This window comes from Acinonyx jubatus, chromosome B2 (assembly GCF_027475565.1).
Source record: "Acinonyx jubatus isolate Ajub_Pintada_27869175 chromosome B2, VMU_Ajub_asm_v1.0, whole genome shotgun sequence".
Lineage (NCBI taxonomy): Eukaryota > Metazoa > Chordata > Mammalia > Carnivora > Felidae > Acinonyx > Acinonyx jubatus.
The window spans coordinates 60,828,375-60,855,948 of NC_069385.1; the positions used below are offsets into that span (position 1 = coordinate 60,828,375).

Sequence of the window (27,574 nt, forward strand, 5' to 3'; positions counted from 1 at the left end):
CCTGCTTAAGAGTCTTTCTCCCCCTCTCTCTGCCCTTCTCCTGCTCTCTCTCTCTCTCTCTCTCAAAAAATGAGAAAGTTATACATGTTCCCTAGTTTAAAAGTAATACAGGAGAGTTGGAAATAGAAAAAACAGGGAAAAAATTTTCCCTCTCTAAAAATGCACTTTCTTCTAGAAGTATTCTGTGATGTATAAAAATCATGCAAATGCACACACATAATGTCCGTATAGGATTTCTCTTTATGTTGTGTGTTCATTTTTGTGGTTAATACTTACATATATGTAGTCCTTGTAATTTTGGCCATATGTCTCATTTGAAATCACAGTCATGAATTAAGTTTACTTACCATTTATGTGCCTAGTAAAGGTTATTCTTTAATTGTGTTTACTTTAGATAGTCTTGGTGCTAGGTCAATCACTGACTGAGTTCCTACTGTATGGGCTACTAATATGTAGAGATCAGAAATGGAACTCACAGTTTATGCTCTAGGAGCCACTTCTATAGACAGATGAAGGAACAGACGTTTGCAGTGAATTGTCATGGGGATGAGCAGAGGGTCTCCCAGGGGCACATCAGCAAAGCATGAAATCCAGGGCAAACTCATCACTGTTTCTGCTGGAAGAAAGCAACTTGGTAGTATCATCTTGGATTCCAAATCCTCAGGAATGTTAAAGAAAAAAGATTAGCTACTCAAAAGTCTCATTTGTTTCAAATTATTCTTATATAATAAAGGGATACTTAGCTTTTAATTTTCATGCATCATTGCTAATATGTGTCTTTGGCTCAGTAGATGTTAGCTGAGCACTGAAGGATGCTATGCTGGCCATTGTGGTGAACAAGGGTAGCAAGTGGGTGAAAGGTGCTAGAATATAAAGAAGTGGTGTAAGAAATGTCGTTATGTTTTGCAGTACAGCAGAAATAACACATGAGAATAAGTAACGTATAAGAAAGAGATGGTGTACACAAAGGGCTTCATGAATGATGTCAGCTGCGTGGACTATAGCCTGGATGATGGGGGAATGCATTGTGCCTGACCTGGCTTTGAGAGTAGGATTCAGGTAGACAGGCATAAGGGAAAGGAGAGGACACTTCAGAAAGACCAACATTATGAAGAAATACAGAAAGGTGTTGTGATTGGGACTGGAGGTGAAGTGGGGAAGAATTTGTCCCTGTGGATGAGGATGCAGGGTGATATGTTTGGAAGCACTGATTGGTGCCAAATATCTGCCAAACCAAGGAATTTAATTTGTTTTGGGGAGAACCAGTAAAGTTTTTTTTTTACTTTAACCAATTTATACACACTTTATTTTTTTAAGTGACAGAAATAAAAAAATTTTAATATAATTTATTGTCAAATTGGCTAACACACAGAGTGTAAAGTGTGCGCTTGGTTTTTGGGGTAGATTCCTGTGGTTCGTCGTTCCCATACAACACCCAGTGCTCATCCCAACAGGTGCCCTCCTCAATGCCCATCACCCATTTTCCCCTCTCCCCCATGCCCCCATCAACCCTCAGTTTGTTCTCTGTATTTAAGTCTCTTATGGTTTGCCTCCCTCCCTCTCTGTAACTATTTCCCCCCACTTCCCTTTGCACATGGTCTTCTGTTGAGTTTCTCAAGATCCACATATGGGTGAAAACATACAGTATCTGTCTTTCTCTGACTGACTTATTTCACTCAGTGCAATACCTTCCAGTTTCATCCACATTGCTGCAAATGGCATTATTTCATTATTTCTCATTGCTAAGTAGTATTCCATTGTACATATAAACCACATCTTCTTTATCCATTCATCAGTTGATGGACATTTAGGTTCTTTCCATAATTTGGCTTTTGTTGAAAGCACTGCTATAAAAATTGGGGTACATTTGCCCCTATGTATCAGCACTCCTTTATCTTTTGGATAGATTCCTAGAAGTGCTATTACTGGGTCGTAGGGTAGTTCTATTTTTAAATTTTTGAGGAACCTCCGCACTGTTTTTTGAGAGTGCTGCACCAGTTTGCATTCCCACCAACAGTACAAGAGGGTTCCCATTTCTCCACATCCTCGCCAGCATCTGTTGTTTCCTGAGTTGTTCATTTTAGCCACTCTGACTGGAATGGGGTGGTATCTCAGTGTGGTTTTGATTTATATTTCCTTGATGATGAGTGATGTTAAGGCTCTTTTCATGTGTCTGTTGGTCATCTGGATGTCTTCTTTGGAAAAGTATCTATTCATGTCTTCTGCCCATTTCTTCACTGGATTATTTGTTTTTTGGGGTGTTGAGTTTGGTAAGTAAAGGTTTTTGAACAGGAAATGAGAGCATTAAGGTGGCTGAAACAAGGCACACTCCTCATTTAAATAATCCTGACGCACATCTGTGAAGGTCTGAACTAAAGTTCTCTATGGAGGTAAAAGGCATTATAGAGGAAGAATGGATGAAATTCTTTGTATCCTTGGCTGCTTGTACCTCTGCTCCTTGTAGAGATATTTTGATCATTAAAGATTTATCTTGAAATTGTGTTTTAAAGTTTATTTCTTGTAGTTAGTGACACACTTATAGTGAATTTTCCTTCATGGGTTAACAGAGCCGTAATAAATGCATTTTCAGTTCCTAAATGATCAAGCTTCTGTGTTTAATTTTAAATACTTCTTCCCCTTTTCTCAAAAATAAAATGTTATTTCCATGTTCATATATTTTTAGCATGCAGATTCTCATTAGAATTTTCAAGAGGCAGTTTCCAGAGGAAAGCTGAGCTCACGGGGTAACGTCTTGCTCCTCTTATTAGTTATGTAAATGGTGATTTAATGATTCTATCAATGTTCTCTGTTAGGCTCTTTGCTCTCTTATGTATTAGGCATATCTAGAAATTTCTCAAAGATGTCTGATGAACGTCAGTCAGTAACACTGCTTTTTGGAATTATGTAGGCACCTTCTTTTAACATGTGAGACATGCATAAATTGTGATTCACTGTCACCACCCAGTTTGCAGTAATAGATGAACCTTCAGTACCCTCCCGGTATGAGATGCTCTTGGGAATGATTTTAGACCTGATTATATTATAGTCACTTAATGAATGACTCAATCACCTTTGTACCTCTATGTATTACTCAGGACAAGAAAGGTCAAAACAGAATTGTTTTGAATGGTTTTGGAAAAATTGTTGTAGGCAATGTTATAGTTAATTTCCAAAGATTCTGCACAGAGCTACTGTGCTTCTGTATAGGGACAACTCTGTTAAGTCCTGGGGATACATTGTGACAGTTGTATTTTATTGGTATTGGGTTTATATTCATGAAAATAACAACTTGTTTTTATGGTTCTGTTGAATTAGAAATGTAGAGTTTATGGAATTTATTTTTCAGACCTTATCTGTTAGCGATTGCTACAATATTTTTCACCTGTTTTTATGGAACGAGTCATGGCTACTCTAATATAGTTGGACGTTCCTTTGCCATGGTTTAATCATGTCAATCATGAATAAATTGTCTCCTTAGTCCCTATACCGCCCCCCCCATTCAACCTCCTGATTCCAGTTTCCTTTTAAACTTCTCATTATGGCATGTTTATAGTTGTTATGTTTATTATAGACAGTGTGTGCCCTCTTGTTTTATTGCATCATCCTGCCCTCCTCTTGCTTTTTCCCTAGTCAGTAATAACCAATACACTATATAATTCTGTAATAACAGGGCATGCGTAAGACTATGTGTGCTTCTGAAAGCTGAAAGTATTTAATGGCTTGCTACAGATACACTGTAACACTTGCAGGTTTTACTCCACATCTGTTACCTTAAATAATCCCACAGAATCCTCTTAATTTTCACTGCCAGCAATCTGGCTTCCTTTTGGTAAAGGTAAAAACTCTCTCTCTGCAAAGGTTCTTTCTAGCTTCAAAAATGCACCAGTGACTGTTATGCCAAGAACCTGACTTTTTTTCAGTTCCAGAGAAAAGAAGGACCAAAGGTTTCTCAAGTATAGTACTTTTATGACTACCAGGATAGACATCCCTTTATTTCATGTTTTATAGGTAGCACGAAAACATGTTATCCTTGACCATGAACAGCAAAAAGCTTTCAATGCATCTTTCAAATAAATGAGGTTATCTTCCTAGAAATTCTCATTCACATTTTCTGGCCATGTATAAACTTGAGATTAGTCTCCCTCTCTTATAGCAATATCAGGAGAGTATTAGAGTGGACCTTTTTGGTATTTTTAGACACTCTTCATAAATGAAACTCTGAGTATTATTTTAGAAAAAATTCTGCTCAGGAAGGTGAGACCTCTGTGTTACAGATTTGTTCTTTGGTTTTTACTAACTCTTACATTTAGTTAAATAACTATTATGTACACTAAAATGCTAAAGCTGGGTCCTTAAGGAACATGTGCATGGTCTTGCTGGGGAGGCAGGGCAACATTTTAGAGAAGAATTGTCAGCTGTGGGACCCTACGGCCACAGCTTCTGCCTTTTTATTCCCTTGGCACGTGGTTGAGACAAGAGCACAGTGGTGTCCAGGATTAATGGATGGGTGAGCCCATGATGGTAACAGAGTAGGTAGAGAAAACAATAGGGCAGTGATGAGACGTATCAAGTTCTGGGGATACAGTCCTTGCCCCAGAGGGCTTACAGATTCATTGGGGGAGATAAAAATGTAAAAAGGTATTTAAAACCCGGTGTAGTATAAAATGGCATGTGATGTGCACTGGGGTCTGACCTGCTTTTCCAGCAGTGGACTGGAGGTGGGTGTTGGGGGCTGCCAGTGAGAGAACCAATGGCCTCTAGGCCTAGAGACCTCACGTGTCATGAGGAGTTATCAGCAGGTGCAAATGTATCCCTGTTTGCAGTGGGGCTATGGGATGACAGTTAATAAAGCCTTTTTTACCTCATGGGTGCTCCCTCAAGGACCAGACCCATGCTTGATCTCCCAGCTGTGCTTTTCTATCCTCTCACGCATTTACCCTTCTTCTTGCGTTGCCTGTGTCCTAGGAGTTCCCTCTCTCTGGAGGATTACAGTGGTATCTTAATTCCCACTCCCACCCCCACCCCCGACTTTGGGACATTTTCCTCTACAGTCTGCCCTGCTTCCCAGATTGACCTTAAAAGACCACCAATGTCAGTGCTTGGAGACCTGCCAAAGCCCTAGCTATTACTTAAGGTCACCTGTAATTGGGTCCTAAATTACCTGAACCCGGTGATGCAGCCAGATCAGTCTGCTCACTATTTGCTGGACCCCTTGTCCTTTCCTGCCTCCATGCTTGTGCTTGTGTATTTATTTCTGCCTGCATTGCCTCTGTTTTTCAAAATTCTTCCTATCTTCCAAGGCCTAGGTTGAATGCTACCTCTTTCATGAAATTTAACTGGATTATATTTCTCCTCTGGATCTCTTTTTAGAATAATTTATCTTTTACTGCCTTTCTAGATATATTGTATCTTCTCATGTCTACTCCACCCCCACCCCGGCTTCTAGTATGTGTCTTCCACATATTTACTCACTAAATGTTAATGGAATGAATGAATGAATGAATGAATGATTACATTAAAAAGTGTGGGGCTACCTTGTTGGTTGCCTGTAGAGGTATAAAAACTCCAAGGAGGGAAAACATTCTGCTACTAAGGAATTTATAACCTACGTAAAGAGAAAAAAGATAGACATGAAAACAGCCTAAGTATAGTTTCACAGATGCAAAATCCTGCAGCACAAATCAGACACTTAGGTGCTGAGGAAGAATTAGATGTAGGAGAGTAAATTAGATGCGTTGCAAGACTAACACTTTGGATAAGCATTTTCTGGCTCTCACTCCAGGAGCAGAGAACCATCCACATTTCAAGCAGACTTTCTAGTCTCCATGTCCCCACTGTCATCTTCAATGCAACAATGAAGATATGTGACAGCTGATATTTGCTTGTGTGTGTGTGTGTGTGTGTGTGTGTGTTACAAAATAATTTCATTGACATTGTGTCTGCACATAGAATACCTTTGGAATGTCTCTCATCTCAGAGACCTATCTTTCTTTACAGAGTCAGCCCTAGTTCTAGGGCTCAGTCCCCATGATCAGTGGATACTTCCTACATCACTCTCTTATTCTTCATTTAATAATCAATTTGCACTTTTTTATTATAGGGAACAGAAAGTAGGTAATATGGCTGCCAATCTGTTGGCTCAGTTCTGTGACACTGCCAAGAATATCTTGGGCAGCCAGTCCTTTGTCCAGACCCAGAGTAAACCCACAGAAGACCCAACAGTGCTGCAGTAAGGGATTGGAGCAGGTGGCACCACCTGGACCCATCTAATTCATGCCCATCTAATCTGCCAGCTCTAGGTGAAAAATCAGAGGGTGAGGGAAAGCATGGGGATGGAAGTCATTCTGGCTCATGTCTGAAGTCCACCATGGGGGAATATCACCATTAAAACTAATGTTACTGGCCCTGGAAACCCAGAATTTACCCAGTGGGCTAGAACTATTTCTGTATTGACTCTGCAAGTTGGGATATTCTTTTTTTTTTAATTTTTAAAATGTTTATTTATTTTTGAGACAGAAGGAGACAGAGCGCGAGTGGGGGAGGGCCAGAGAAAGAGGGAGACACAGAATCTGAAACAGGCTCCAGGCTCTGAGCTGTCAGCACAGAGCCCGATGCAGGGCTCAAACCCGCGAACCGTGAAATCATGACCTGAGTTGAAGTCGGACACTTAACCAACTGAGCCACCCAGGTGCCCCTGCAAATTGGGATATTCTTGATCATTTACAGCTACATATGCCATGACATAAAGGACTTAATCAAATGTTTCTTCTATGTTTATTACCTCTTGAAAATCTTCAGTGCAGGAGTGCCTGGGTGGCTCAGTCGGTTGAGCATCTGACTTCAGCTCAGGCCATGATGTCGGGGTTTGTGAGTTCGAGCCCTGCATCAGTCTCTGTGCTTGACAGCTCGGAGCCTGGAGTCGGCTTCACATTCTGTGTTTCCTCACTCTGCCCCTCCCCTGCTCTCTGTCTCTGTCTCTCTCTCTCTCAAAAATAAATAAACATTAAAAAAAAAACTTCAGTCCAATGAAAATGCCTGCAAAATTTTAGGACTTTACCTTTCGATTTCCAAAAGGATGTGGATTGTGGATTTGATGGTTTGGGAACAGCTCTCTCCATATGGAACCCTATAGGAGATTCCTTATAGAATTACATTGGAGGAAACCTGGCCTCCGGTCCAGGGTGCTGATTCCTTTCCAGCTGCACATCAGCCTGACAGCTAATGAGATGTCAACTATGGTTACTTTTCTGTGAGAAAAACGAGTGAGCCAGATCCCAGAAACATTTTTATAACTGTGGGGGGTGGATTAAGAGAAGGCCTATGACGTTTCAAACCATACTTGAGACACATTTAAAAACTTCCCATGTTTCTACTTAATGAAATATATAAGGGAATTTACAGGTACGAAATATCTCTCACCAGAATATTCTTTGAGCTAAAAACAACTAAAATGTGGATTGAAGTTAAAAGCAATATCACAATAAGTAATAGTTATACGTGGAACAAATCATAAAAATAATGAGAGAAAATCTTGTGAACACATTTTTAAAACATTGATTTTGAGAAGCTGACAATTTATATTATTTTCTAAATGAAGGAAGAAATGGCCAAAATATTTAAAATTGCTAAAATTGCATTTTGAGTCAGTGCTTGCTTTCTAATTGTTTATGGTATGAATAGAAATATTTATTGCTCAGTTCTTCCAGTCAGACCATTCTTGACTCTGGGATGTGACTCCATTGATACATATTTTTTTAATGCATTCTCTAATTTTTCTTGAGGAAGTTTTTTAAAGCTTAACTCTTTAAGAGCTATATGCAGTTAAGCTGGATATCATAAGAAAAAATCATGAAGATTGTTTTCCAATGCTAAATATTTTGCTACTTGTGTACAAATTATGTTATACTTAGCCTTTCTTGATATGTAGTCAATACAGAAATTATTCTTACTGTTGATTAATATGACAATCGATTAGAAAAGGTGGAACAAGAAATTTCTACCTACCACTTGTAGGAATGCAGGAATGTAGAAAGTAATGCCTACTTGACGTCCTCTTTGCAGTTAGTTATGACTTCTGGGTGGTAAAATTTTTCAGGTTAAAACGGATTCTATTATTTCCCTGATGTTCTGTTACATTATCACAGGCACGTGTTTTCAGTCAGCTTCTCAGATTAGCAAAATAACCTGCATAATTGTAGTTTTAAAATGCATTTGATTTTGATGTTAGTTTTTCTCTTACCCTTGTGTTTATCTTTGAGAAAACCCCTGACAATCTCCAATTTGTGTAAGCCAAAGTCATTCTTTATAGTAAACACAACTCCTGTTTGAGGGAAGCATCCCCAGCAGTGGGGGTTCTTTTAATGGACATGCTGTATTACTTTAATCTAACCCTTTTACCATCTGTTCTTCCCATAACAGTGAATGAAAAAAAGAACATATTTTATGTTTCAGGGTTACATTAGTAAAAAGTAAGATAAAAGTGATTTAAAAGCATGCATATGTTCTTAGTACAATGCAGTCTGCATCTGTGATGTTTTTTCTCATGGTTCAGACACAAATCAAGAGGAGAGCTGCTCATGCCTGATAGAGTGAAAGTTTTTCATAGAAAACAGGACTTTACCATAAGAGGGTCTCTCTCTCTATTTTACAGCTAAAAATGATAAAAACCTCAATGACCTGCCAGAATAAAAATAGATAACTGTAACATCTATTATTGGAACATCTGGTATCTTTCCTGAGTTGGGTCATTGCTGCCACATCCAGATGAATGCAGAGCACCTGTCTGGAACATCCTGTTGAGGCAGGAATGAATCTCATGACATTAAAGGGAGACTACCTGTTGGTGTGATTGTGGTGGACGAATGTCTCTGTGATCAGAAGACATCACCCAAGGGTGTGTGGAGATAGTTTACTGTAGGGTTTGAAGACAGCCTCCTTTGTGAAAACATGCTTGGGGACCTGGGCATCCATTACTGCTTAGAGGGTAGGACACTGTTGTCTTGGTAGCTAAATACACACGTCTAGATGAGTCTGGGGAACTGGAAGGAGCAAGGGCTCTGGAATTGTATCTCTCCTCTTAAACCTCATAGTCATGTGACCTTGGGCAAATTTTTCTCTTAGCTTCATTTGCTGCATCTGTAAATGGATTAATACTACTTTTTTAAAGTTTATTTATTTTGAGAGAGAAGAGAGAGAAGAGACAGAGAGAGGGAATGAGGTAGGGGCAGAGAGAGAAGGAGAGCAAGAAACCCAAGCAGGCTCTGCACTGACAGAAGCCAATTCAGGACTCAAATTCATGAACTGTGAGATCATGACCTGAGCTGAAATCAAGAGTTGGACGCTTAACTGACTGAACCACCCAGGCGCCCCTGGATTAATACTACTTTTAAGATGTTAGCATTTAATAAGATAGTGTCTGTGGGATCTCAGCATAGTGACTGGCACATAGCAAGTATTTAGTAATAGTAGCTATCATTGTTATGGGTATTAGTTAGCAAATGCCAATCACATAGTCAATTGCCTCTTAATCAGTCACAGTTCATTTCCCCTTCCTAAGCAACTACAGTATTAATAGAGCATAATGGCTCTCTGAACTCTTAAGCTATATCATTTTTCTTTCCATTCAGGGCTGGGTCATTGTCTAACTTGTATTAAAGTTGTGTTCTGTGCACTATGTAAGTTCTATTCACTAGTATAAGGGTGGGGCTGTATTTCTCATATCATCATGCATACTGCTTTGCGAATAGTAGGCACTCAATAAATATAGAATGGATCACAGGATGAATTATTGCAAGAAGTTCCCATTGGATGCACATTAAGTCCCAGCTGATGGCTTAGACCTTTAACCAGATGAGGTATCAGTCTCTTCTGGAAGGGATGATTCTTTCATGAGCTGAGTCCCAAAGGGGACCTGGGGGATATGGCTGTCCTTTGACATCCATTTCTGGCAGTCGTCCAAGCTCTTTGCCTGCCAGCTTTAGCCCACCTTTGGTGGGTGGCATTTGGCTTCATGTTTCATGAGAACAAGGGCATCTTTCATTTGGCTCATTTTTAAGTTTGCCAACATCAATGCCTGTTTTGAAAATTAAATTTTAAATAAGAAATAGGGATAAATTAAGGTGCAGAGTATTCAGAATGATGACAGATTTTCTTAAAAAAGAGAAACAGAGATTTCAGTAAAATTAACCAAAAATTAATTTTCAGTAAACTTTCTTCATTTGACTGATTAAATAGGGAATTAAATCAGTCACCTTCTTAGCATTAAATATAGGAAAAAGTGCCGTTACTTTTTCAAAGGAAGAATAGCAGATATTCTATAGCTCCTAAAACATTGTTTTGTTTTACTTGAAGATAGTGTAGGTACCAACAATCGCTGGAAGAATCATCTACAGGACTTGCATGTATTCCCATCCATCATGATCCCATTATCTCTCCACCCTTAAAGCACAACTTTGGGCTTTTAATCAAAGCTTGAGCAATAAGAACCAGTGGTACTGGGGTGCCTGGGTGGGCCAGTCGATTGAGCGGTTGAGCCTCCGACTGTTGGTTTTGGCTGAGGTCACGATCTTTGTGAGATCCAGCCCCACACTGGGCTCTGTGCTGACAGTGCAGAGACTGCTAGGATTCTCTCTCTCCCTCCCTCTCTGCCCCGCCCCCACTTGTGCTCTGTCCCTCTCAAATAAGTAAACTGAAAAGAAAAAAAATAGCCAGTTGTGGGGCAGGTGGGTGGCTCAATTGGGTAAATGTCTGACTCTTGCTTTCAGCTCAGGTCATGATCTCACACTTCGTGGGATCGAGCCCTGCATTGAACTCTGCACTGACAGCACGGAGCCTGCTTGATAATCTCTCTCCTTCCCTCTCATTGCCCCTCCCCACCCCCACTTGTACTCTCTCTCTCATAAATAAATAAACTTAAACAAACAAACAAACCAGTGGTACCAAAATGTACTTCAGCTTTGAAAATCAGAGTATTTGGAAGAAAAGGCCCTAGTGTTTAGGTGATTGGCCAGTGGCCTGATTTCTTTTTGCATTTGGGAGGTTGATTTCTTTATCCTTTAACATATATATTTTATCTCTTACATAACTGTAGGGTGGTACTGAAAGATATGGCCTGTAGATAATGCAGTCTCGGGGGAAAAATCATTTTTATAAGATGGTGATGTGATAAACATTCTTGTTTACCCAAATGAAAGTTATTAATTAAAGACATTTACATGATACATATATAACATGTTTGCATTTTAAGAGTGCTTTGATATATATTATTTGATCCTTGTTGCAATCCCATAATGTAGATAGTCTGTGCTATTCTGCAGATGGGACAATCAAGACCCAAGGAAAGTGATCTTTTCTACAAGCCACACAGTAGTGCATAGGTATACTGCTACATAGTCACATGATAGTACATCAGGGTCCTTCCATGTCTGAGTCCAATGTTGTTTCTACTGCACTCCATAGTTGATAATTTTAAATTACATTTTAATGCATAGAATATTAATAGTCAGCAATAACAACAAAGATGTTTATAAAATTAAGTTACAGCTTTGTGGGTCAAGTTTCCTTTTCTTCAGAAAAAAATTTCATTTAATGGTTTTGTGTCTATTCTATAATGAGGCATCAATGTGCTATATAGGGCTTTTTTTATTTTAAAATATTTATTTTGAAATTATTTCATACATAAGGAAAAGTTGCAAGACTAGGAATTATTTCTGTATACTAAACCTAGGCTCACCAGTACTTAACATTTTGCTTTTTTGCTTTATTATTTTCATTCTCTCTTTTCTTCTCTATCTTCCCTCATTTGTTTTCTCTGAATCCTTTCATAGTAGGTTCCATATGTGATGCCTGTTTACTTAAACCTCAACACTTCAATGTGTATTACTTGGTATAGTGATTCTTTAGAAGTAGGAAATTGCAGTTTTTGTTAGAATTGCCAAATTCCCCTCCTTAGATGTTGTATCAGTTGCCATTCTTACCAGCAATATGTGGAATGCCTGCATCCCCACACTCTGCCAGGCAACGTATGGTCAAGCTTCTGAAATTTTGCTAATCTGATGGCTGAGAAGTGGTATTTCAGTGCTGTTTTTTTAAATGTTTGTTTGTTTGTGTGTGTGTGTGTGTGTGTGTGTGTGTGAAAGAGAGAGAGAGAGAGAGATGGGCAGAGGAGAGGGAAAGAGAGAGTCCCAAGCAGGTTCTGCACTGACAGCAGTGACCCCCACCTCAGGCTCAGTCCCACAAACCGTGAGATCACGACTTGAGGTGAAACCAAGAGTTTCACTGAGCCACCCAGGTGCCCCTTCAGTGCTGTTTTAATTTGCATTTATTTTATTAAGAAGTTAACTATCTTTTCATATGTCTAAGAGTTATTTTTATATTTTTCATGAGTAGTCCATTCATAGCTTTTGATCATTTTTCATTGTGCTTTTTTTTCTCTTTCTAGCTTTTGAATTGAGAAATTGAATTTGTTTTGATTCTCTCATTTTTATGAATTTAGGTGTCTAAAGCTGTGTATCCCATAAATGAAGATATATAATATATATGAATATATGATATATAATAATATAGAATGATATATAATATATATAAATACATCATATATATTATTATACATAATATATATGATATATATCATATATATGAATATATATGATATTTAATATCTTCATTATTTTTTTCCCAGAAATTCTGTAATTTATTTTTGTATTTGCCTATTTCCCCCAAGAGCTACTGAATAATTTTTTTTAGGTGAAAGAGCTTTATAAAAAAATTTATTTTTTATTCATCGTTTTCAGTGTTATCTGTAATATTTATACTTTGTGAAATTAACTGAGACTCTCTTTGTGAACGACTATTTGATCAATTTTGATGATTAGTCATGTACACCAAGGTTTATTCTTTATTATCAGTGTGTAAGTTTCAATAGATAGCCCTAAAAGTTAACTAATTATTCTTTTTAAGTCTTCTGTGGTCTTTAAGAAAAATCTAGGGACGCCTGGGTGGCTCAGTCGGTTGAGCGTCCAACTTTGGCTCAGGTCACGATCTCATAGTTCGTGAGTTTGAGCCTCGTGTCAGGCTCTGTGCTGACAGCTCAGAGCCTGGAGCCTGTTTCAGATTCTGTGTCACTCCCTCTCTCTCTCCCTCCCCTGCTTGCACTCCATCTGTCTCTGTCTCAAAAATAAATAAACATTAAAAATTTTTTTTTATAAATCTACTTGTCCTATACTGAGAGTGGTTTCTTAGTCTCCTATTTCTCCTTGTATCTTCTATAGTTTTTTCTTTATATAGGTGGTATTGGTGTGTTAATTGATGCGTAGACAGAAAGACATGAAAAAATGGTTTTAAACAAGACAGTGGTGTGATTAGATAAGTGTTTCAGAAAGGTCTCTGAGATAGCTGGGTTCTGGGAATACCCAATGCTAGCCGATGTTGGGGGCTCCTGGGGTTCATTTGTTTTTCCTGTGTCAGAAAGAAAGTGAGAGTGGTGGTGTCCAGGGGCTCCAGGGAGGGGAGAATAGGGAGTTATTGTTTAATGGGCATAGAGTTTCAGTTTTGCAGAATAAAGAGCTCTGGAGACGGATGGTGTTAATGGTTGCACAGGAATGTGAATGTTCTCAGTGACACTGAAATGTACACTTAAAATTGGTAAGATCGAAAATTTTATGTGCATTTTACCACAGTTAAAAATAATTTAAAAAAAGGAAGAACACAATAACAATTAAAAAGGACCAGAAAGTGGAAAAAAAAATACTGCTCTAGACATTTGTATATAGGTTTTTGTATGAATATAATTTTCATTTATCTGGAAAAAATGTGCAGGATTACATATGGTAGTTGTACGTTCAGTATTTTTTTTTTTTTTTTAGAAACTGCCAGACTGTTTCCCAGAGTAGCTGTACCATTTTCCCACCGGCAATATATAGGTGACCCAGTTTTCCTGTCAGCATTTGCTGTTGTCACTATTTTTAATTTTAGCCAGTCTAATAGGTATGTGGTGATATTTCATTGTGGTTTTAATTTGTATCTCCCTAATAGCTAATGATATTGAAAATCTTTTCATGTGATTATTTATCACCTGCATATCTATTTGGTGAAATGTCTCTTCATGTCTTCTGCCCATGTGTTTTTTTATTATTGAGTTTTGGAAGTTCTTTATAGATTCTAGATTCTAGTCCTTTGTTGGATATGTGGCTTTGAAATATTTTCACCCAGTTTACAGCTTGTCCTTTCATCCTCTTAACAGAGTCTTTTGTAGAGTGAAAGTTTTTAATTTTGATCAAGTCCAATTTGTCAATTTTTTCTTCTATGCTTTGTGTTTTTGGTATCAAGTCTAAGAAATCTTTACCTAGCCCCAGATCTTAAAGATTTTCTTTTTTTGTTGTCATTTTCTGATAGTTTTACAATTTTACCTTTTATATTTAAGTCTATGATTCATCTGAGTTAATTTTTATATAAGGTATGAGACTTAGGTTGAGGTTCATTTTATTTTTGCCTGTAGATGTCCAAGTACTTCAGTGCTGTTTGTTGAGAAATCTGTCTTTGCTTTGTTGTATTGTTTTTGCATATTCATAAAAACGCAGTTGGGCATATTTGTATGGGGTTCCTTTCTGGATTCTGGATTCTGTTTTTATTGATCCGTGCGTGTATTTTTCCAACAATAGCACACAGTTATGATAACTATAGCTATGTGGTGAGTCTCAAAGTTGGGTAGACAGATTCTCTCTCACACTTTACTCTTCTTTTTCAAATTGTTCTAACAATTCTAGTTCCTTTGCCTTTTACATAAACACTATGCATTTATTGAAACTTTTCTGTCTTCTTTTAGTCACTTTCTCTGACCTTTTAATTTGCTCTTTCCAATTTTGTTTCCTTGCATGTTTTCCAGCTTTTCTTCAATCTCCCCCATTAAATTTTTATTCAAATCTATTTTCCTTTTCACAGCTTGTAACTTATTCTTCACTTATTCGATTTCTTTGAATTTGGTCAGTTTTCATTGCATTTTTTCCTGTTTTGATGTTGTTGTTGTTGTTGTTGGGTGGAGTTTGGGGCCCATTTCTTAGTTTCAAAATTTCTGATTCTGGGTGTGTGCACATCCGTGTGTCTTGTTGGATGTACTTATTTCAGTTTGGTGTGTTGTCTTACAACTTTCCCTTATGGCATAGTCGGTTATTTGATGAGAATTTTTATCAGATGAGATGGTTATTTCCATTTCATGTTTTTTTCCTACAGGAGTTTTATAGGGAGTTTAATTTTTTCTCCCTACTCCTTAGCATTTCATGAGTTGGGTTACTAATTAAAAAGCACTCTGTCTTGTCAGTTTTGTCAAATACTATTGTGTAAATGGATGACGATGCTGGTAGAGAGGGTACAGAGGAAGATGGGATTCACCTGTTACTGTTCTTCTTTCCTGTCTTCTGGACCCATGATTTCCTCCGTGTCCTCCTTTCCTTTCACTGCTATCTGTTTTATGGACATGACCCATTCTCAATTTATACTCTTCTCTTATGAAAACGACACTTGTCTCGAGCTGCTACCTTAGATTTTGCTTGATTTTGAGCCCCTTTCCTGTGGCCAGTGCTGTGAACTACCAGATACTGACTTCTGTTCTTATTTTGGCACTTACTTGTGGTAACTGTTTTCTTTCTGCAGGTGATTTTGTCTGTTTTCCCAATGTCCTAAGCTTCTCTTTCTCTCTCTCTTTCTCTGTGTTTCTTGGAGTCTCTTACACCTGCCCTTACCATACTCTCTGCACCTGCAGGTTCATAGCAGCTGCTGTTTGACTTTTTATTCTTATTTTTTAATAAATAGTTTGACATTTAGCATATTCTCTGCCTCCTTGTAATGCCAATAGGATGGGTCATGGGTGATTCAATTTGTGCTCTTTGTTGACCATATAAGTATGGGGGTAGAATGGGCAAAGAGGTACATATTCAAATGGCTAACATATGCTCATTCATACTCAGAAGACTCTAGAATATAATAATTTATTGACCAAAAGGCATCATGTAGTCCCTATAAAACTTGTGCCACAAGGGGATACTTGGGGGAAAATTGACGTAATAGTAAAATAAAACTTACATAACAACTTTCTTTTTATACCATGGCAATAAAAATTCTTGGACTTGGATTATAGTTCTAAATAATTTATATTCTTTAAATAAGTGAAATATATGGACAGGCATAGGAATCCTCCATTTTAACACTAGAAAGGATACCAAATGATGATTATATCATATAGAATTTTAAAGCTGAAAGAAAAATTAGCATCTAATCTAATCCAATGTATCATTCTTCAGGCGAGGTTAAGAAAGACAATTTGCCTAAGGTTACTCTGAGAGTTACTAGCAGGGTGGACCTGGAACCAGGTTCTCTTGGCTCCCTGTCCCTATTTCCTCTTCCATTAAATGGCCTCTATTCTGGTTTGGTCTTTGGTAGGTTAAGTATCACCATGACCCTTTTCCTGTTGCAACAGAAGAAATTAAATCACTTGCCTGAGATTGTACATGTAGTAAGCAGCAGAAGTAGGTGTGAGGATAGACCCAGAGGCTTCTCGCCTTCTTATGCAGCGTTCACTGATTGTACAGCATGCTCTGCACGTATTGGCTGCCTTCCTTCCTTTCTGCTCTCTCTCTTTCCCCTAAGACTTGATGAACACCTGAAATTTTTCAGATCAATTTATGGGTCTGTAGTGTTCTCCACAGAGTTGACACCTACTGCAGTTCATTTTAATGGGATGAATGTGGCTCAGAGATTTGATGGTGCACACAGGTGCAAGTATACAGGTCTTGAGAAACAAAGGTTTGCAGTTAGGCTTTTCCTCTGTGCCTCTAAAGCAGTGTGAGATCTTGGTCTAACTCAACCACCCAACTTTTGCCTGCTTCAAGGGCAGTACGCCTGCTGTCATGGTTTCCTCACTATTGACAAGAGGCTTATCCATCAAATTCGTCTTTGGGTGCTCATGAAATGTATACCTCATGTATGCCGGGGTTGCCTTGTGTTGAATTTTCTTTGTGAGCGAAGGACAGAATGTTCTTCTCTGCTGCGCCAATAGCTCTTCCCCATATGCACTCAGGGAAAGCTTTTTCCCCTCTCAACAAGGCTCAAAAGTCTTGACTGGAGTACTTCAGAAATAGACCTGGTTTATACTTTTATCAAAACAAGCAGAGTCTGGGCAATTCCTGCCTTGGAAGAGCACTGATGATCTGAAATTTTCCTAGGTAAGTGCACAAATGGTGTTACCAAAGGGCAAGTGTCGAGCACTCTCATCCCCCCTCGGTAAGGAGACGTGTGCCAACCCTCACTTGCTGAAGGTGAATGTGGTGTCTTAGAAAAAGAGAGGCTGGCATGCATGGGGAGAAAAGACTGATGGCAGGTGGAGGTGTGATGTAGGGAAATGGCACTCAGGATCCCTTGTTGTTCTCATCTTATGGTTCTACAGGGAGAGAAGTTGCATTTACCTTTTTTTTTCTTGGTGGAATATGCTGATAGTCCATGTGTATCTTTGGAAAATAATTAAAATAATAATTAGATATGGTAATAGAAAAATCTTGAGCTTAGAATTTGTGTAGCACTCTTTCCTGAACTTGCTATGTTATTAGCATACTTTGGATTTCCCCCAGGGGAACCTCTGTACCTCATCTCCCTGGCTCTAAGAGCCCCAAGCAGAGCTGCCTGAATTTCTCCTAGGCTCCCCCACAGCACCACACATCCATCCCTCTTTCTTCTGGGGTAAGAAATAACATGTAAGTGGACTCATATTTTAGTTCCTGAGACTGTATTTTGGTTCCTGCCACTTTTCTGGAAATCTAACATTGGATCCTTTTTTCTCTCCTTGACAGTGTCCTCTCTCAAGGGTAAAATCATAGTTTGGAGTGCAGGCTTTGAGACCAGATAGACTGTGGGGTGGCCATACCATCTTATTAAAACCCCCCAGTGACGCAGTTTCCCCATCGAGGAAATGGAGATATGTTACTGTCCAGGAGGCTATGAGGATTCAATGATATAATGTATGTACTATGGTTAGCAATTGCCAGGCACACTGTAAGTTCTCAATAAATGGCATCTATTATGATCTTGGCAGGTAATCTCTACACGGCACCTAGATTTGTGTTTGGCATAAGTAAGCAAAAACTGGTAGAAATCGTATTACTCTTTAGTGGCTCATGAGGAACTTCAAATTGAGCATACCTCCTAGGGAGGTCTGTCACACCATTTACGTTTTCTTTCAACACCAGATCACACACTCTGGCAACAGGTGAGCAGTGTGATCCCAGCACAGTATTGCCTGTGGCTGTTTTGCCCTGACGATCCTATGCATATCTGAAAGTTTACTTTAGGAAGCAAGAAACACATCCTAGTGAATAGACTCAGTCTGTATGGGCAAGGCTTTTTAAAAGTATGTTTGCCATTGAATTAGTTAGGCCTTTATTAACTATCCTATTGTGTATCAAGCATGGCCCTCAGAGCACTAAGTCTGGCATGAAGAGTGAAGAGGGTGCAGCACTTTGGAACTTAAACCTTATTTTCATTTTGTCTTTTAATTAAGAAAAAAATTCTGAACAGTAAATTGAAATAGAATATAGAGCTTTCTTGGACTCTCCCTTTGGCACTCCCATTTGGGTAGTGATGAAGAGCTTGGGTTTCAATCTTGACTGCCACCCACTAACCTGGGCCTGAACAAATCATTTTCTCTTTGGGCCTTAGTTTCTCTATTCATGCAATGGGTTACCAATATCTTCATGAAAGGGTTAATATTAAAAAACGAGGTGAAGTCACTCACAGGAAGTACTTCCAGCAGTGGGTGGTATTTAGTTCCCCCCTGTTTGTTATTATTATTTTCATCTCCTCCTTTCAGCAGCCAAAAGGATTTTCTTTTGAGGCACTATGGCTCTTTAACTGATTCCAAGTCAGAGGTGCCCAGTGTGGTGCTAGAGTTCATAGAGCTTAACCTGGTGCCTTAAGCCCAATGTGACCTTAGTGGTGCTTGCAGAGTAAAAAGGCTATTTTTTTTTTTTTTTTGAAATGTACTTTCCTCACTCTTTTTGTTTCAGTATTCGGGATTTCACACGGAAAGATCTGAATCTGATCACGACAGCCAGTGGGGTGGAAGTCCCCTGACAGACACAGCCTCTCCGCAGCTCCTGGACCCCGCGGAGAGGCCAGGATCTCAGCATGACGCGTCGTGCGCCTACAGACAATTCTCTGACCGCAGCTCTCTCTGCTATGGCTTTGCGCTGGACCATTCCAGGCTGGTGGAGGAGAGGCATTTCCACACCCAGGCCTGCGAGGGAGGCCGGTGTGAGGCAGGCAGGTACTTCCTGGGAACGCCGCAGGCCGGGAGGGAGCCCTGGTGGGGCTCTCGTGCAGCCTTGCCCCTGACCAAGTCCTCCCCAGAAAGCAGAGAAGCCTATGAAAACAGCATGCCTCACATCGCTTCAGTGCACAGGATCCACGGTAAGGGTAGTTGAAGTGACTCCTGAGCCGGCAGCTTTGAGCCCCTGGGCAGGTTTCTAATATTCTAGGTTTGACGCTGGAGTGACTCACCCAGTGGTCTTCTCCTTTGAAATTACACACCAGCAACTCACACTAGGGGGGTTTTACAAACCAGAGCCACTCATTTGAAGTGTATTAATTTTTGGTAATGTTTGCCAAATGCATTTATTTTTGACAGGTGAGTAAAAATGATTCCCATTTTAAGTATCATAGAAAGTGTGGAAATTAAGGCCAATTTTTTAGGAAGTCTGTTGAACTTATAATTGGTATGCACTTAAATTTCTTGCGTGTTAGTTTCTTCTGTACTCTGATGCTTCAGATGTGGACCTCGGTAGTTTTGGGGCTCGTGTAGTAGTGCTTCTCAATAAGGACACCACTGTTGGGGAGGCCAGGCTTTGCTTCATGGCCTGTCACTCACTTCACAGGTGATTTACCCTTCCTGGCCCTCTGGGCATTAAATACTGATAACCACCCCTTTCCCCCATTATTAGGACAACCCATTGGTCCCTGTGAGTAAAGGATGAAGTGATAGAGAGAACCCATGGAAAATTTCCCCTTGGGATTATGACACAGTTTTACGAGCACACAGAAATGGGCACTATGGTTGAAGTCTTCAGTGGCAGTAATGCTCTTCTTTGTTCACTTCAAAGTTCACTGGTGAAGGAAAGCCCTTTCTGTCCATTCCAAGTGTGGGTCCAAGCAGGTCTCTGACACCCTCCCTATTTCATTACAAGTCAGTGTCCTTTAGACTGACCTGACACGATGATGTTACTCTTCTTGCTGGGTCTTTAGGATGAGAAATGTGTTAGACAATGTTGTACTCACCCATAGTCTCCTGTCAGATACCACCCAGGCACTGACTGTCTTCTGTGAAGGATTTTAATTTGTTTCCATTTTTGCTTTTTTATTTTTCTGCTCTTGCTTTGAGTATCTCTAGTATGGTAGACTGGTAATGGAAACCCAGGGCAAAGGGCAATTGCTTGCCAAAGAATGGAGTGAAGTGAAAATCCTGGCTTAACCTACATGGTCTGGAAGAAAATATTAGAAATAAAATAAGAAGAAAAAGGAAAAGGAAAGCAATGAATAGTGTGATCCAGGGCTTCTCTGCTGCATTAAGCAGTTTACAGCTTTCATATGCCCCTTCCTGATTTTCTTCTCTCTTTTTATATTGACTTCAGAATGCTTTGAGACTAGTGGAATTTATGGAATATATTTTGGATGCAGTATTCCTCTATATTAGATCTCTCTCCTTGGTTCAGAACAGATTGTTATTAACATTTAAAACATTTATTTGTTTGTTTATTTTTAAAAAACATTTATTTACTTGAATTCAAGTTAGTTAACAGACAGTGTAGTATTAGTTTCAGGAGTAGAACCCAGTGATTCATCACTTCCATCTAACACCCAGTGCTCATCCCAACAAGTGCCCTTCTTGTTGCCCGTCACCCATTTAGCCCATCTCCCCACCCAACACCCTGCCAGCAACCCTCGGTTTGTTCTCTGTATTTAAGAGTCCCTTATGGTTTGTCTCCCTCTCTGTTTTTATCTTTCTTTTCTTCTCTTTCCCTATGTTCCTCTGTTTTGTTTTGTTTCTTAAATTCCACGTATGACTGAAATCGTATGATACTTGTCTTTCTCTGACTGACTTATTTTGCTTAGCATTTATTCTTCACCTTATTTCAGAAACAATCTAAGATACCAGAGTTACTGTATGAGTATATGTGAAGCTGAGATATATACCTCTAGATTTGAGAAAAAGATATTTATGTTTTTGATTGGGACAAGATATATTTGTATGTGTGTATATATATATATATACATATATATATATATATATCCATACATACACATATGAATATATATATTTAACCCTCAAATAGTTATAAAACTAGCATTAGAGCTTTATTGTAACTCTACTTATGATACACTTAATAATTTTAACGTTTTAGATGATTTATTTAGAATTGGGAAAGTAGTCCAGCCTATATCATTGTCTTCCTCAAATCCAATGGAAAGCATTTTCTAAGTATCAGTTTAACATAACATTTCTTTAGAAAATAACATAAACCAAATGCTATGCATTTTAATTTTATTTTTTACAGTCAGGCAGGTCCAATGATATGCATACATGGAGAAGTATAAACACGCTACCATTTTGCTAATTGACATCCACAACCCATGAACAAGGTTTACCTTCTAAAAAAACTTGTGATAAACTTCCTCTCCACTTAAAAGCCGCTGAAAACTATGAATGCCAGGATGATAGATTGACGCTTTGTTTGTCATGAAAGCCTGTGTCTGTTTCAAATATTGGTGCATATAGTTAAAATGAAAGATGAAGGTTTCTTTTAGTAGGAAAAAGAAAATGCCCTTGCATTTTGGGGGGTGAATTTTGAGACCACTTTTTACTTTTTCTAATTTCTAGGGCGAGGTCACTGGGATGAAGATAGCGTGGTGAGTTCTCCAGACCCTGGATCTGCCAGCGAATCAGGTGACCGATACCGCACTGAGCAGTATCAAAGTAGCCCACATGAACCTAGCAAAATTGAAACTCTGATAAGAGCCACCCAGCAAATGATTAAAGAAGAAGAGAACAGATTGCAGCTAAGGAAAGCCCCCCCAGACCAACTGGCCTCCATTAATGGAGCTGGGAAAAAACACTCCCTCTGTTTTGCAAACTATCAACAGCCCCCACCAACAGGGGAAGTCTGCCACGGCTCTGCTCTTGCCAACACTTCACCATGTGACCACATCCAGCAGAGAGAGGGAAAGATGCTGAGCCCCCACGAAAATGACTATGACAACAGTCCCACTACACTGTCTCGAATAAGTAGTCCCAATTCGGATCGCATTTCAAAATCCAGTTTGATCCTAGCTAAAGACTATCTACATTCGGAAATGTCTCCACATCAGACCGCGGGAGACCATCCCGCCGTCTCTCCAAACTGCTTTGGTTCTCACCGGCAGTATTTCGATAAGCATGCTTACACATTAACTGGATATGCCCTGGAGCACTTATATGACACTGAAACCATTAGAAACTATTCCTTGGGCTGTAATGGCTCACACTTTGATGTAACTTCCCATCTAAGGATGCAGCCAGACCCAGCACAAGGACACAAGGGAACATCTGTTATAATAACCAATGGAAGCTGATGTTTTTCTAAAATATTTTGTTCTTTAAGGATCTCTGAAACATATTTATAGTTTAATACCCCATTACTAGCATTTACTATGCCACAGATGGTTAGAGAGGATAATTTAAGTTACTGGGTATTTGACATGTGTTCCTGTGAAATCAAAGAAAAGAGCACTTGCGTTCAGGGTTACACACAGATAATGGAGCTAAAGTGAATACATAAATTGCCCCTCTAATTATATGGGAGCCAGAATACATAAATTTTGAATTGAAAAGTACTCTTGTAGATTAAGTGAGCATATACACCACATGAAAGACTGGTGGAGGACAGCATTGCATAGTGAGGATCCAGTAAACCTCATACACACAGACCAACCACGATCCACAGACTGCTGTGCACACTTTGCATGCAGAAATATAGACTATACACCTTAAATACAACCCAAACGGGTAAGTTTTCTTAACCTTAGCACATTAAGTGTATTCAAGAAATTTTCCTTCCTAAAATAACTGAGAAAGAGAGAGATACATCTTGTAAACCGGTTTCTTAATTGTGGTTTTGACCAGCCAGCTCATTTGGTTCAGGCATAAATTAGGGAAATGGTTCTGGATATGGTACAAGAATGAGTTTCCACCTGGTATCCATTATAAGCAATCAGGAAGTGGTGATTTTTCACCTTACTTTTGAGTTAGACAAGGAGCAGGATCACACTGACATAGCAGTGAGGGTTTTCTAAGTAAAAGCACCGAGATGTTGGGACACACTTCAAAAACCTAGTGTGCCTAACTGGAAATAGTTTACTAAAGATGGAAAGGCCAGAGGCATAAGAAATGAAATGATATCTCAACACAACAATTTAAGGCTCAGAATATGTAATCAACATATTTGAGGCTTATGAAACCAACCGAATAAAATCCTCAAACCAATTCACCAAGAAAAGAAAGGTCCATCACTACAGAAAATAAGTAAGGGAAGCCAGTGAAGTGCTACATAGTAGCGGTGTAAGTGTTTGAAAAACATTTCAAAGCACAGATGTGCAAATGTGACAACATGTGGAGAGCCTCAGGAAAGAGCCTCAGATAAAAGCATGGGCTGATAGACAAGTGGTTAAAAGTGCACGAGTATACTTCGATTGAAAGAACATGCAAAGCGCTCATTTTCCTTATTGTTTGTAAATGGCAAAAACAACAAGCTTGGTGTTAAGTTCGTGTGATACGGTAGAAAGACCAGCAGACTGGAATGCAAGCTCTCTGGGTTCCAGTTCTGACACTGCTTGTAACCCATTTGGGGAATATTGATGCCTGGGCCCTACTTTCTTTGTCTGTATGGCTATTCTGATGTTTCATGGTTTTGTGGATCGTTGGTGCAGCAGAAGTATACTTGTTAACCAGTTAACTCTGTGCTGTCAGTTGTCAAGACTGATCACTCTGGCTTTTCTGCCCTCGTACAGAGGTCTAGGTGCTTTGTAACTTCAGCAGGTACAGGGGCTCTTTTAAGCATGTATAGCTGTGATCAACTTTCTGGTTCAGCCAAAATGTAGATGGTAGAAACTGATGAGGGAGCAGAAAAAAAGTAAGATTTATTTAATGCGCTGTTCTCTAGCAATCAAAGCAAAGTGACACAAGTGATTAGAGAAATTTCATAGGTAGTATTTCCTGGGCGTCCCATGTCTCAAACTCTTGCCATATGCAAGGAGGGGAATGTATTGGAAGAAACTGACTTATAATTTTGAAGGCAGAACATGACATTGACCACTCAGGGATTAGTACTCTATGTTCATCATTTAACACAGTTATTTGACAGTTTATGGGTAGGTGACAATCTGAATGATGATAATTGGAGAGAAGAAGACCGGGATGTTTGTATAGAAGAAAAGAGGCTACATGAAATTGAGTAAGTATTTCTTGGGTATGACATAGCAACATTTGTCTTCTAAATGGAAAAAGTTTCTCACAAGTGAGAAAGTTAGTGATTATCATATATACTGTCAAAAAAACTTCAAAGAACAATAGAAATGACATTTTGGGCCATAGAAGCGAAAGTGTTCAGTGATTTTGAGACAAATATTTATGAAAAAACCCTGGAATACATAAAATACATTTTTGTTCAATTTGAAGCATGAAGTAGGAATGCTAACATGTTTGGAGAATTCTGTAGATGGGTAAATGGTTCAAAGACACAGGTATCTGAAGAATATGGTGTATTTTGGAAAGGAAATCTATACAGATGGGTTTTATTGATGGATATACATTCTACCAAAAATGTCAGAGACAGATGCTATAAAATAAATAGAACCTTAAGAATCAAGGGAAATGAACTGATGTGAAAGAAAAGAATGTCATTAAAGAGATTTCACTTAAATTTTAAAATGATATAGTTAAGTGATGAAAAATAAATTATGAACTTTACAAATGGGGGTAATCAGAAGGAATAATGCTCTTTAAAATGATATGACCCATATTTTTAAGTGAAGACAAAATTAACTACATTAGATCTTAATTAAAAATGTTGGCCCAGTTTTAAATACAAAGCATTTATTTAGTTTACAGGTCAATAACTTTATAGTAGCAGATTTATTACATTACATATAATGCCTTATAGGCCCATAATATTATATAGCTTACCTTTTTTGCAATGTGGCATAATTATTACAAAATGACCTCAAAATAAGATGAGACAGTTTATGACAAAGTACCTTTTTAATATACACAAAAATGTGTTCAAATTTATTTATAATCTGCATTATCTTGTCCTGTCCAATAACATATTTCCTCATAATGAAGATGGCATCTGTGTCTTCTTAAGATATGGGATGTAAAATGCGTATGTTCCCAATAACTTAAAGTTAAATTGGCTTTAGTTTTAATCCTTGATTTCCATAACTTTGCTAAATGTTGAGAATCATGATACTAGATTGAAATAGAGAAGTCTGATTTTTATACCACCTTTGGAATTCATAAAAATGTGCTATATCCAATTATTAGTATCATATGTAGCAATTCCATTAGAGGATACAAAGTTCATGCTTTCTAGGAGTAGTAAGAATATCTTTATTGCCCATTTTACGTACCTGTCATACCCAATTTAAAAATGTGGATGACCAAATAAATAAATAAATATTTTCCCAATGTTTCTTGAGAAAATTCCATTAAAACCTTTGAGAATATACAGATGTGATGTATTATTTTTAGATGCATGATATTAATGTTATAATCACTACAGGTTGGACAATTCAGTGTACTTCAGTTTCACAAGTCTTGTGACATACTGTGCTGAATATAATGGGCTAGCTTTTCTAAGCTGTAATTGTTTGATCCAGGATAATATGACACAGTGCTGATGTGACATTCAAAATGAGACAGGATGCAATAAATGATTTGCTTGCCTTCAGTGTTTATACAGAAAACCCACTTATTCTCTCTTGATTATATTTTATAGGGCTAGAATACTTCCATCGGGTACTATTCTTAATTCTCTCTACACCCTGCTGCCACATGCTGCCTTTGGGCAGAGAATCCCACTTAAAATGAGCTTTAATGGGATCGTCCAGAAAAGGATAATATGCTCCATTTTCTTTTATTTTTTAAATGAGGGATAAGGATCTATTCAATAAAAGGTCATTTGGAAAATATGCATAGCTATTTTAAAATAAAATGAAAGGCTTTTTACCCCCCAAGACCTAGACCAAATAAGTTTGATAGAAGACACTACAGCTGAAGAGACATTCTGAATACAGATATGTTATTTTATAGCTCTCTCTCTTTCAAGAGTAGGACATTACTAAGATAGTGCAATTCTGTTAGTACTAGTAGTATTTGGAAGTGACAGAGTGAATGCTGATATTTGGAAAATTGAGGATTTGGCTATTTGGGGGGGGGGGTCACTTAGTTTTCCCAGTGGAATAGCTTACACTTTAATATACTTTCTTTGATTTAAAAAGTTTGAATGTCCAGATTTGGTTCCCCAGTTCAACTCAAACCGTAGAACATAGATATACATTCTATTGTGAATAGGAATTTGACTCTAAGACAGCAAATCTATTGGTTAGTTCTTATTGGGACATGCATTGCAGATAAATTATCGTTCTAAACTTTAAATGAACAACAGAACAACTATGGACACATGTAAAGGGTATGTTACGTAGAAAATACTCTTGGGGGAAATTTCCATGTGGTGCTCATTTCTTGTGCATAAAAGTTGTACGGGTAGCGCTCAACTTAAAACGTGATACTGTGCTCATATAAAATGGGGATTTGTTCAGAGTTCCTTCTCTAGCACTGTATGCAGAAAGGCCATACGTGTGAGTATGTATGTGTGTATGTATGTGTGTGTACATGCACATACATACACACACAATTGTAAAGCCAGTAACAAGATTCTGTTCTACTGTGCTCCTTAAAAACTGATGGTTCACATGAGAAATCCTAATAATTTCAAACCAAACACTTATAATTTTATTTATTGCAATTTTGCTGCATGGGACTTTGCTTTCATACACCTACATAGTGGAGAGTTTGTCCTAGTTTGCTGATCTGGAACACATTTAATCACAGTTGAATTTACACCCAACAACCCTGATGTGTTTACATTTCAAAAGAAATGAAATTGGCGTGGAAAAAGTTTTAGAAGTACTGTAACTTTTTTCCGTTTTTTTCCAAAGGGAATTATTTCAGAAAGAAAAATGAAATGTACGAGTAGGCACTTCAAAAAAAGATAAAATATTTTATGTTTGTTTTTTGACTGACATGCTATAAAAAGGCTTATATTTGTGAAAGAAGATACTGATTGCCGATATTTCAAGTACCATCTTGCAATGTATAGTTTTTAGTGACATCGTAGTATAAATCTGTAATTTGAACTTTTGCTTTGGAATGTAAAGTAGAAAATATTAGCTATGTCAATGATATCTTGCAAAGTGTTCCCATTTATAATTATTTATATTGTAA

General features: G+C 38.3%; 1 protein-coding gene across 7 annotated transcripts in view; it reads left to right on the top strand.

Annotated features, from left to right (window-relative positions):
• SIM1 (SIM bHLH transcription factor 1) overlaps positions 1 to 26,646 on the top strand; it is a 68,982-nt gene extending 42,336 nt beyond the window's left edge. For 6 of the 7 annotated variants that reach the window (XM_027057198.2, XM_027057197.2, XM_053222425.1 and 3 more), the window contains 2 exons: positions 19,047 to 19,449; positions 21,914 to 26,646. In XM_027057198.2, the coding sequence (XP_026912999.1) occupies positions 19,047 to 19,449; positions 21,914 to 22,644 (1,134 nt within the window). In that variant the 3' untranslated portion in view covers positions 22,645 to 26,646. The remainder of the gene's footprint in view (positions 1 to 19,046; positions 19,450 to 21,913) is intronic. The other variant, XM_053222428.1, reaches the window with a different exon arrangement.
• The last annotated feature ends 928 nt before the right edge of the window (positions 26,647 to 27,574 follow it).